The sequence below is a fragment of the Prinia subflava genome, chromosome Z, assembly GCF_021018805.1.
Source record: "Prinia subflava isolate CZ2003 ecotype Zambia chromosome Z, Cam_Psub_1.2, whole genome shotgun sequence".
NCBI classification, from domain to species: domain Eukaryota; kingdom Metazoa; phylum Chordata; class Aves; order Passeriformes; family Cisticolidae; genus Prinia; species Prinia subflava.
Genome location: NC_086283.1, coordinates 85,521,414 through 85,533,593, shown reverse-complemented (window position 1 = coordinate 85,533,593; position 12,180 = coordinate 85,521,414). Strand labels below are relative to the sequence as shown.

General features: G+C 36.2%; 1 protein-coding gene across 1 annotated transcript in view; it reads left to right on the top strand.

The window, feature by feature from the left end:
• The window catches only part of NUP155 (nucleoporin 155), a 29,015-nt gene that overhangs the window by 4,592 nt on the left and 12,243 nt on the right, over positions 1–12,180 (top strand). The window contains exons 6-19 of the mRNA XM_063423005.1: positions 106–272; positions 709–814; positions 1,376–1,449; positions 1,750–1,841; positions 1,977–2,074; positions 2,159–2,311; positions 2,599–2,699; positions 4,090–4,260; positions 5,224–5,334; positions 6,265–6,359; positions 8,048–8,136; positions 10,406–10,465; positions 10,550–10,700; positions 11,533–11,599. Coding sequence (XP_063279075.1) covers positions 106–272; positions 709–814; positions 1,376–1,449; positions 1,750–1,841; positions 1,977–2,074; positions 2,159–2,311; positions 2,599–2,699; positions 4,090–4,260; positions 5,224–5,334; positions 6,265–6,359; positions 8,048–8,136; positions 10,406–10,465; positions 10,550–10,700; positions 11,533–11,599 — 1,535 coding nt within the window. The remainder of the gene's footprint in view (positions 1–105; positions 273–708; positions 815–1,375; positions 1,450–1,749; positions 1,842–1,976; positions 2,075–2,158; positions 2,312–2,598; positions 2,700–4,089; positions 4,261–5,223; positions 5,335–6,264; positions 6,360–8,047; positions 8,137–10,405; positions 10,466–10,549; positions 10,701–11,532; positions 11,600–12,180) is intronic.

Sequence of the window (12,180 nt, the reverse complement as noted above, 5' to 3'; positions counted from 1 at the left end):
TGTGAATTTTGCTGTATTTTTTCTGGTTTCTGAAATGTTTATCACAGACCTGTATTTATTAACACAGCTTAAACACTAAAGAGGATTTATGTTTGTTTACAACAGGTACTGGATCGCTCAATGACAGCATGTCTGGAGGAATGCAGCTGCTACCAGATCCTCTGTATTCACTCCCTACTGATAACACCTACATCCTGGCAATCACATCCACTGATAACGGGAGGATCTTTCTGGCAGGAAAAGATGGCTGCTTATATGAAGTAGCATATCAGGTGACTGTGGGTTTTACACAGGCTTTTTTCATTGTTTCACTGTTGTGGGATCTCAGCAGTAATAGTTCTAAAGCATGTCAAGTTTGCAGTCTTTTTTCTTCTATAATTGTGTTGCATGTCTGGTTGCACAACAGCTTAGGGTAGATGTATTTTCTTTGAAGAAGTAGTATTTATGTGGGGAATAGCAGTGCAGTATTAGTCACCTTTAAAAATTCAAATTGCAACATCTGCACACTTTTTTTATTGTGAAGTTTTCCTTTTAATGATCACTATTTTCTTTCCATTGAAGAATACATACTTCTTCAATTAAGTTAATAGCTTGCGGTTAGATCTTTACTTGTTTTCATACGTGTCCTTTGAATGACTTTTTTAATATTGCACCTAGTTCGATTTTTATTTTGCTTCTCTTTCAAGCTGTATTTGTTTTAAATTATAGGCTGAAGCAGGCTGGTTTAGCCAGCGCTGTAGAAAAATTAATCATTCGAAGAGTGCGCTGTCTTTTCTTATTCCTTCATTACTACAGTTCACATTCTCAGAGGATGGTAAGTACTGATGCTGAAGTTCTTATTAGCCAATAGTTTAATGTAACCTTTTAAAATAATAATACCAAGAAGTCAGTCTGAATATTTTGCTTACTCAAATCACTAAGTTATTGTCAGTGATACTTGCAGTGGTTGATTATTGTAGCAGAATTGCACAAGTTAAGACAGATTGTGTGCTTAGTTCAGGATATAGATATCAAAGCCTGAAAAAAATTGACATTTCTCACTAAAGTTAGTGATCTGTAGCACAGAATTTAAATATTCTTGGTGGCATCACCATGAACAATGAAAATGTGTAGGTGAATAATCTTACTCTCTTTCACTGCTTAGTGAAAAATTATTTTCAAATTGCAGTTTATTGCTCTGGGAATTTTTTTGTTGTTCATTTACTAGCAGTTGTGTTAGTTGATTGCTGTTTTAAATCACTTACAGTAGTAGTCCTGTATGAAAGTGCCGTTTTTGTGGACTTACAATTCATTATTTTGTAGCTATTCTGTCCCAAACTTTTCCCAAGTCCAGTGTTGATTTGCTGGTTCTCCCTTTTTTTTTTTGCCTCTCCAGATCCCGTAGTTCAAATTGCCATTGACAACTCTCGAAATATCTTGTACACTCGCTCAGAAAAAGGAGTCTTGCAAGTATGTGATTTATGACTCTTTGGTCTGTTATTAATATGTGTAACAGTGTACAGGTACCTTTGTAAGTTTACCTCGATACCTGAGAATTCTCTGTAGCTATGTCAGGCCCTTACTCTTGTTCATCCTTTTGTAGCAATATGTGTGCTGAAGACTTAAAATACTTCTTTCTTGTGGAAAAAGTATTGTCAATTCTACGAAACATGAATACTAAATAAAAATACAGCTTGAGTTGCTTCTTGATAAGTATACCAAATTTATTAATTAATTCATAAATCACTAAACTGTATTTTTGAATTGCAGGTTTATGATTTGGGCCAAGATGGTCAAGGAATGACCAGAGTTACTTCTCTTTCACAAAATGCAATTGTTTCTGCTGCAGGGAGTATTGCCAGGTAAGTTCATGACAGTTATAATGTGAGAGGCTTCCTTTAAGGCCCATAGTTTCACAGTATAATTTTGAAGAATTTGCTTGGTTCTTTGGATTAAAAATGTATTGGGTTTTTTTGTTTGTTTGTTTTATTTTTCAGAACAATTGATCGTTCTGTATTTAAGCCTATTATTCAAATAGCGGTGATTGAAAATTCTGAATCCATAGACTGTCAACTACTAGCAATCACACATGCAGGTAAAAAAGCAGTGCTAATTGTGCTCTACTTAAACTGATAAATGGTAGCTGCACAATTTGTGACCTTCTTTCTCTTTTGTTCAGGTGTGCGACTATACTTTAGTACATCACAATTTAAACATCCAACAGCTCGTCCTTCCATGTTAACTTTGGTCCATGTCCGTTTGCCACCTGGATTTTCAGCTTCTTCGAATGTAGAGAAGCCTGCAAAGGTTCACAGAGCTCTTTATAGCAAAGGTAAGCAGTGGAACGTGACTCAGATGAGATAATTTTCTCTGTGTGACAATCACTATTACTTTGATCCCTATAAATGTCTGTTTTACCTTTTAGATGGCAAATGATGTTAAAAGTGACCTTTTGAAGTATCATATGACATACAAATCCAGGAGATATTATTTGCTGTTCAGATTGTATGATAATGACTTAAAAATTGTGTTTTGGTAACATAGGAATAAATCAAAGAGTTTGCATTTAATGCACAATGATTGCTTCTAATATGGACTTATTATTTCTATTCTTGCTAGGGGTCTTGTTAATGGCAGCTTCAGAAAATGAAGATAATGACATCTTGTGGTGTGTCAATCATGATTCTTTCCCTTTTCAAAAGCCAATGATGGAAACGCAGGTATAAAGCAAACTTCTGTATGATTTTGATGAAGTCTAGGTATTATGTTTTATGTTCCTTAATAACAGGTCTGCAAGAAGTAGGTAGGTCACAGAAAACTTCATGAGGAGTTTAGTAACAAATGAGTCTACTCTAACAAATGAGTCTCTCTTATTAGGTATCACTAGTTCAAACATACTTTTCTAGCTTGATGCAAGCAGCATGTAAAAAATAATTGCCTTAACATCTAATGCTTGACTTTCAGTTAATATATTTGAGAATACTATTGTCTGTAGCAGTGCTGCATATTGTGCACAAACACAGAAGAACATGGCCCTTGGTCCATTTGTGTTGATCGGTATAAAATTTGATAAAGGTTGTTTAAAACGTAGATACTAGAAACTTTGGGATTCCTTATTTAAACTTACATGCCATATCTCCATTAAAATACACATATGATCAAAGTCTTCATTATTTCATGGGTGAGTGGTTTCTGACATCCATTTTCCTGATTCTTATGTAAGTGGGTTTGTAAGAAAAATTTGGAGGGGATTACTTGCCTAATATGTCAATTTAGGGAAATCATATTCCATCTCAGAAAGACATTTCAAATCTTTTTCTGATGTGGAGAAGTGACATGTCAAAAATAGTGTTACTGGAGAAATTGCAGAGTTGGAGTGAATGGAGGGACTGTGTAAGTTAAAAGCTTCAAAGTCAGGTTTTGATTAATCTGCTGTTTTTATTAATAACTTCCAAAGGAACTTTATGGTTTTTTCAGATCCCTTCCCTACAAAAACTTAGACATAAATATCCCAAATGCTGACCTCTTTTTTCCCAGGGCATCTGACAGCAACAGGCAGCTAGGTTTCCCAAACAAAACTGCATCCTGTTCTTGAGCAGCAATTCTTCCTGGTTAGCATATATAGTTTTCTGGAATATCTTCACTAGTATATATCTCTTCCTGAGTTTTGTTTGAAGTACTGCTGCCAACTGCAAAAGTCTTGTAAACCTTTGTAATACAGTTGAAGCCTTTTAAATTTTTTTTTAAGAAGTCTTTTAAATTCATGAGGCCTATGGTGCTTAGTTCTCATGTGGTTAGTAGATAGTTGCTGTTTATATTGTAGCAGCCTACTTTGCAAGTTGTTTTACATTTAAATGTAAGTATCACTGTCCCCCAGAAGAAGCAATATATTATTCCCTTTCTCCTAAAAGCAGCAGTATATATATAGCTGTAAATTTGGTCGTAACTCTCTGTTAGACACTACAAGAACTTACTTTCTTTGGGTTTCCTTGTGTGAGGAGCAGGTTGTATTCTGTGTGATTTTTAATTGGTAAATAGTAAAATATAACTATGGATGTTCAAAACCCACATCTGCTACCAAACTTTGGATAATATCTATCTGTTGTTTAGATGACAACCCGTGTTGATGGACATTCCTGGGCTCTTTCTGCTATTGATGAATTTAAAGTTCAGAAGATTGTAACACCACTAAATAAAGACATTATTCCCATAACTGATTCACCTGTTGTTGTGCAGCAACACATGCTGCCACCTAAGAAGTTTGTTCTGCTTTCAGCCCAGGTGAGTATTACTTTTCTTGATGTAGGTTACTAGGAGAATTAGATATGAAACTGGACTGCTCTTCTAAGCCTGTACATGATTCATTTTAGCTATATTTTAGGGATTATATTATGAATATGAAAAGGAATCAGGAAGAAGATTGCTGGATCTGTACCTATTTTAGATTTACTCAAAGGTTTTAGATCAACTTACTTTATACAGTGTATTAATAGTTTTTGTTGCTTTCCAGAAACCCTTGGAGATACAAATCTGAGAAGTTCTTTTAGCCTTTGTTATGCCTTTGATTATGTGAAATTGAAAAATTCCCTGTATGCCCACAAAATATAGTTCAAGTAAATACTGTTAGCAATTGAAATTCGAATTAATGATTTCTTACTTGTCATAGAAAAAGTCCCACAAGGGATTTTTTGAGAGGGTTTTAGGAGACAAACCCACAAAAAGAAAGAAGTGGACTTTCCTACCTTTCTGATTATTCAGCAATATTTTTGGCAGTCAGCATCTTGACCAATAGGCTATTTAAATTAATGTTTAAATATTAATGTCTTGCAAACATACTGCAAGCGGCATTTGTTTAATAGCAGCTGTTTTGTTAAGGGTGTTAATTGAGCTCTTTCCAGTAGTTAGTTTGAATGCAGGGAGGGTGATTAATGTGAAGTCTTACCATGCCTTGAATTCTTGAAACATTTTTCTTCAAGCAGTTTTAAGTATTTGCAAGATCCACAAAGCCTTTTTTTTCTGCGTATACTTGCGTGTACTTATATTCTATGCTTTGTGTTAGGCTAAAAATAACAAAATTAACTCAGTTTATGGAGTTTGTAGCCATTGCAATACTTGCCTGCCTTTCCTTGATTCATTAGTGAAGGAAAACTCAGAATGCTGAAGATAAATGTCATGGAGATGGGTGTGTTGTGATGAAACAGAGTAAAGACAACTTTAGTCTAACTTGCTTTGCCTTACTTTTAGGGAAGCTTTATGTTTCATAAACTCAGACCTGTTGATCAGCTGCGGCATCTGCTTGTGAGCAATACAGGTGGAGATGGAGAAGAGATTGAGAGATTTTTCAAGTTGCATCAGGTAAGAGCTTTTGATTTGTTATGAAAAATGGAAGACTTGTCATCTTCTCGTTGTTGCTGCAAACTTCTGGTCAGTGTTTCATTTAGGAATTAGAGTAATTGGTAATTTTTTCTTTTGTCTACATAAAGCTGTATTATATAGAGAAATAATTTCTCATTTTATGATGTCTGAAAACAAATATGTAATTCACTTTCCCTGAAATTCCTGTGTCTTGTATGCAGAAGTGTGGTGCACTTAGTTTAGAAAGAAGCTCAGCTGAGAGCAGAAGAGGAAGAGTTTCTAAAAAATTTCTGAGAGTTTCTAAAAAGAGTTTCTGAATTCCTACCACTACAAGGGATTTTTATATTTTAAAGAGCAGTAGAAATATGTGTGGTTGGTCTGGGTATTCTTTTTTATTAGCAGCTTACGGTAAGCAAGAAACAAGTGGAAGTTTGGTTATTGTGGATCACAATCTTAATATGATTAGTATTGTGTAGTATCTGTAGTGAGCGTTCATTATAATCTGTTCTCTTGTGCTTGGAAATGACGTAATTGGTATTGTAACAGCTTATCAGAATATGCAAACATTGATTTTTTTTCTAATGTTTTTTCTTCAAACACAGTTTGAAGAGTTGTAATTTATATTTTTGTGTTTGTAGAAATTGCATGAATCTTGGTCATACTTAAATGTCAGGCATGGAGATTGTTCCGTATCAGCACTGAGTTTGCAAAACTATTTAGCAAAAACTTACCTGATCCAGTGGAATAACTTGCTAGGATTCTTGTCTATAGACAATAACTTGTCTATAATTCAGAAGAGCTGATTTCCCTGGCTTCTAAATAAAATTATACAGAAAGTATTCACTGTTTTAGTTACTGAGGAACATAACTTCTGTACATTTCTTGCCAACTTGATATAAGACACCACACTAACATTGTAATATGCTCTAGGAGGATCAGGCCTGTGCCACTTGCCTTATTTTGGCCTGTTCTAATGCTGCATATGATAGAGAAGTATCTGCCTGGGCTACTCGAGCATTCTTCAGGTATGTTTTCATTCTGTCTGTCACTCTGAATATTATGCTCAGGATCACTACAGTCACTAAACATTTGTACAGGCATTTTAACCTGCTGCCAGTCCAGGGCCTGGTGACTTCTGGTGTTGATGATGTTTTTGGTGGTGTTGGTGGTGGGTTTGGGTTTTGTGGTTGATGGGGTTTTTTTTGGTTGGTGGTTGTTGTTTTGTTTTGTATGTTTTTTCCAGTACAATTTGAGAGGTGAAGTAGGAGCTTCACTCTGGAGGATTAAAATCTAACCCACATATCTTAAGTGCTGCATATCCTTGGCATGGTGCAAATACATGTATTTTCATTAGTTGCTTTAAAGAAATTGGTGTACACGTAGAGTCATAAAATTGTTTGGATTGGAAGGGACCTTAAAGATTATCTAGTTTCAGCCCTTCTGCCTTGGGCAGGGACACTACCCACTAGATAACATTGCTTAAGGCCCCATCCATCCTGGCCTTGAGTGCTTTATGAATGGAATATTCTCACTGTCTTTGGCCAAGCTCTTCCAGTGTGTCACCTATCTCACAGTAAAGAAATTTTTCCTAATACCAAGCCTAAATCTCTTTGATCTTTTAGTTTAAAACCATTCTCCCTTGTCCTAGCACTATCTGCTCTTGTAAAAAGTTTCTCTCCCTTGATTTTATAAGACACCCTTTAAGTCCTGAAGGGTGCTATAAGGTCTTCCCAGAGTCTTCTCATCTCCCAGCTGAACAACCCCAGCTCTCAATCTGCCTTGACAGCAGAGCTGCTCCAGCACCCTGAGGGTCTTCATGGCCTCATATGAACCTGCTCCAGTGGGTCCAAAGTCTTGAAGTGAGGACTCCAGAGCTGGATGCAGTGAGGGTGTGCATGTGGGGTATCACGGGGACAGAGTGAAAAGAGAATCACCACTCCTTCATTGATGCAGCCCAGAATAGTATTGGCTTTTTGGGCAGACTGTTGGTTTATTTCCAGCTCTTCATCCACGAGAACCCCAAAGTATTTCTTCACAGGACTGCCCTCAGTGAGTTTTTTCCCAGTCTCTGCTCTGTCTGGGAGTGCCCTGACCCAGATGCAGCACCTTGCACTTGACCTTGTTGAACCACATGAGGTTCTTGTGACCCCATGTTGTGGGTCTCTTGACTATCTCACAGGGAGAGAAAACTGGTTTTTGTAAGATACGGGTGAGAGTGATGATAAAATGTGCAGCTTGGAGTTTTGTGTTCCCAGAAACTTACTAGTTCCTTGCCAAAACTTGTGCAGGTGTTAAAGTCATTCAGCTATTTTCAGTAGGTTGTGAATAGTTACTCTTTATTAAATTCAATTTCATCACAAAGTCGGAGGCACAGTGTGGATGATAACTCTGGAGCAAGCAAGGGAAGACATAGCGAAGTGCTCATGTAACACTATAGGATAGAGATTAATAGAAATTACTTGTGGATGATAGAAAGACAGCCATGAATCATCTCATCTGTGCCCTTCTTTCCACTGCTCTGTAGAAGCAAACCATAAAAAGATGCTAAAGCATAAGGCTGACTTTGGAACTGGTAAATGTCTCTTTAAAACTGTACTGGTATTTTTATTCCCCATTTTAAAAGAACCCCAAAATTGCTGTTAGTTCTCAAAGGCATGAAAATTGAAGGGGCTGTGTAGGACATGGTGAAAATTTTTGGTTTTGCAAACTTTAGGTATGGTGGAGAAGCACAAATGAGATTTCCATCAGCTCTGCCTCCTCCCAGCAACGTTGGACCTATTTTGGGTTCTCCTGTTTCTCCAGGTATGTCGCAAGCATTTCATAGTTTTGGACAGGTTGTTTTTTTTCCTTGAATATATTGTGTTTTGTCTTCTCAAAAATGCTTGTGTTCTTTTTGTCTGAAACAGAATGTGTTTTTCACTTATTAGGTAGTTAATGACAAAAGCTTTTTCCATTTCTCTTCAGTGATCTTTGGATTTAGTGAGGAGGCCGTTATCTGAGATTATGTGTCTATATTACATATACTCTGTTAAGATACTGTGAAGAAGATATACATTTGTTACTTCCAGAGTAATTTCAGCAGTTGAAGAACACTTACCAACAACCTATTTCAGGGTTTACGAAGCTTAGTCAATTGTTGCATAGCTATAGCAGTATCTTCCTACATTGCCATTGTCATGCCTCTACAGAGACTGCTTATGAGAAGGAAGAAGAAATTTGATCAAGAAATGAGCTAGCCATTTGGAGGGATTTCTCCCTTTAAAAGCTCTGTCTTCAGCATTTGTTTTCTGCTTCAGTCCTCAGTGTTACCTACAAAGGAGAAAAGTGCTTATTTTTCCTCCTCAGAACTTGATGCTTCTTGGAGTGAAGGCCTTTTTGTATGTTCAGATTCACTTAAATTTCTACAGTTGCTGTCCCTTAACATGCATTACTCAGTTTCTGATTGGAAGAGTTTTTAAAAAAGAAATTAATGATGATGACTTTGAAATTCTGATTGAAATGCTTTTTTTAATCAAGAACTCATTAAAGTATAAGATCCTCTTCCTTCATCTGACATGTGGCATTTTACAAAACAGACTTGGGAAATAAACTTGTTTGCCTGGAATTGAAAGAAATTCTGTTTCATTACCATATTTTGACATGTATCCAAATTCTTAAGTGTTGGAGAAAAATGTGGTGAACTAGGATGAAATTTAGGAAAAGTAGTTGATACCGTTACTACTAGTAAAACGCTTAGAAGAGTGGCTACTTTAATGAATCAGTGGCATCACTTTCCAACCCGTTGGTGTGGAACAGTAGCAGTGTGGTCAAGAGTTGAGGCAAGGCATAAGAATGTAATACTAAATCTGAGTTGGAGACAACTGCAGCTGTGGGAAGAACAGGGGCTAGGACCAGACTAAGAATGAAATTAAGTTGTGGGGGAAATGGCAGGGAGCTCTATAGTCAACAAGGGGACTAATTTTACGAGTAAATGTATCTTTCCCAAGTCTAAATGTAAGTATATTTTTGTCATTCTGTCATAAATGCCTCTTTCAAACCTAGTATCAAAGCAGATTTTTCCATTTTGCTTCAGTAACAGGTCCAGGTGGAAGATGGCACCATTCTTCTACTACTACTTTCTCGGTTTGCTCAAAGGGTAGAGAACTGTCATGTGAAATTAAGATTCTGATATTGTGGATGTCCCATGTGGTGGGTCAGACACTGCTGACAGAAATTCATTTAATCACCTCATAATTTTGCATGTGAAACTACATAACAATAATGTTAGCATTAAAAGGCCAGGTGCCTTTAAATCATTTCCGTCTTTTTCCCACTGTTGAAAGTCTAGTCATGCGTTTGCTTGCTGCTTTTCTGTGAATTTGTGCTTTGCTTTAGCACACGTGACAATGTGCTCATTGGCACTCTGTTATCCTCTGTGCTGTTGAGTGTTGCCAAGTTGAGAGAACTGTAGCAAATCAGGCAAGAACTGTATCCTTTGTTAAAAGCCAGATTGTCAAAGTGACGGGTTTTCTTGCCTTTTCTGTGATACATCATCTTGGTTATTAATGGTATGGGGATATTTTTGTAGATGACCACACATGTTCCTGATATTTTGAGGTCTTGTTAGCCATTCAGACTTGCAGGAGGAGATGGAGTATTTACAACTGAACTTGGGAGTGTAGACAGTCTCAGACATAGTGTTTTCAGTTAGCAGTATTGCTGTTGTGTTTGCACATCTGCCCCATGTAAAAATGAAAAGTAATATTACCAGTGTTCAGCATTCAGAAGGTGAGGAACAGCAAAAAGTATGTGGGCAATATTGCATCCAATGCAGACAACAGATGGTGTGCAATAATGCTGGGGAAACAGTACTGCTTCAACTGCTCTTGATGGAGGTGTATCCATGTGTTTGACTTGTGGAATGTTGGTTGATAAGAAATGAGTGCAGTTTGGTAACTATAAATAAAACATTTAAAGTATTTGATTTAACAACTTTGATGCTTTTGCACAGATACTTCATGGTTTAGATTTGGGAGGGACCAGTTTTAGATTCTGTTTAACAACCTTACTTTTATTTCTTTTCCCTCATTAGGTTCCCCTTTGACTGTTGATAGTCCATATTCTAATCCTAGCATTTTGGCATCTGGGCAAGGTAACACCTTCTTTTCCTTTGTTTTTTTTGGTAGGCTTTTTCGTTGACATTCAAATGAGTAATATTTACCTAATTTTACCCTAGGTTTACAACCTCCTGCTATGTCAACTCCCATGTTTCCTCCTGGAAATTCCATGTCTCACCCTGGTACATCCATTAGTGGAATGATGGGTCCTGAGATAGTGTTTTCTGGAAGACACAATGGCATCTGCATATACTTTGCCCGGATTATAGGGTGAGGACTTTGTAAAAAAGAAACTCTGTCACTCAGTTAGTTTCATAGTTTTTCTTTGTACTAATGCTTGTAGGTGGTGCATTCCATATGTATAGCATTTAAATTGGAAATTAGTAAATTTTAATGTTGTATTTATGAAATTCCTATCTGTAGAAAATGCTGTCTTTGCAATTCTTTTAATAATAAATTCAGTGAATGCCTAGGGCAGAAAAGTTGCTTAGATACTGAGCCTGCAGTCGAGTGCATAAACATGACTCTGAAAACAGCAGGTTTATTTTTCAAACCTATGAGTTGTGTATTTTAAATTCCTACTGAAGGACAAAACAGAAATGCAGAAGGACTTACAAGATCAAAGTCCTTTGTTTAAGTAATTTCTATGAAGAATCTTTAATGAGAATGCTTAAACCAGAGCAATGAAGCAGGAGTAAAGATTCTGTTACCTTGGATGTTGAGCCCTAAACAATCCAAGCAAGAGCAGAATTCTGCATATGCTGGTGACCTCTGCATGCTGACTGGGAAAGAAATTTGTTATGAGACTTGTTTGTTTACTGTGTATTTCCAGGGAATTCATCTATAATATTTGAAAGTGTCCAATTCAATTTAATTTAAATGTTAAAATTTGGAATTTTGTTAATTATTTGTATCTATACTGTTCATAATTATATAATGGCTAGTTTTTTGAATATTTTGTTTTCATCCAAAATTAATTCTTATTTTAGATTTTTAACTTCAAAGCTTTACCATTTCTTTTCCAAGAAATTATACACAGAAGACTTGCAAAAATTCTTGGTTAAATGACTTGAATTTTAATACAAACTGTTTTGTTTTGCAGAAATATTTGGGATGGCAGTATAGTTGTGGAGAGAGTTTTCAAAAGTGGCAATCGAGAAGTAGTTGCAGTATGTAAAAGATTATTCTGTGTTCTTAAAAGTTTCTTTTAATATTTAAGTCCTTTTAAACTTCTGAAATACTTCTAGACTTCCATTGCCATTTATAAACTGTTAGGTACAAAATCCATCGTTTGTCATGTCATTGTTTTCTTAAGTGCTGAGCGCTTAACTGATAATTAGTTGTCTTTTTGAGCTATTGTTTTAAATGTTACTGTCTAAGAAACCAAACTAATTTAATCTCTACTCTTAATTGGCAATGGCCAGTTTTCCCATGTTTACTGATGGCACTTCCTTGACAGCCACTTAGAGTTTCTGTGTACTCCCTCCCAGACAAACCCTAAAAATAAAATGCTTTAGTGGTTTGAGATAATCACTGCAGTTATGGAAGCACATAAAAAATTTCCATCATGTTCCTAACTAATATCTTGCTGTTTCACTTTTTGTCCATGATCAAAATAAAATCTTTCCTGGCTGTGGCTGTTAATAGAATCCAGTGCCCAATCCTTGTTCTAGCATAGAGTTTGAAGTATTAAAGTGTAGCTGATTTCTTACCAGAATGGCAAAGAAAGTAATGTCTTGAATACTGTGTA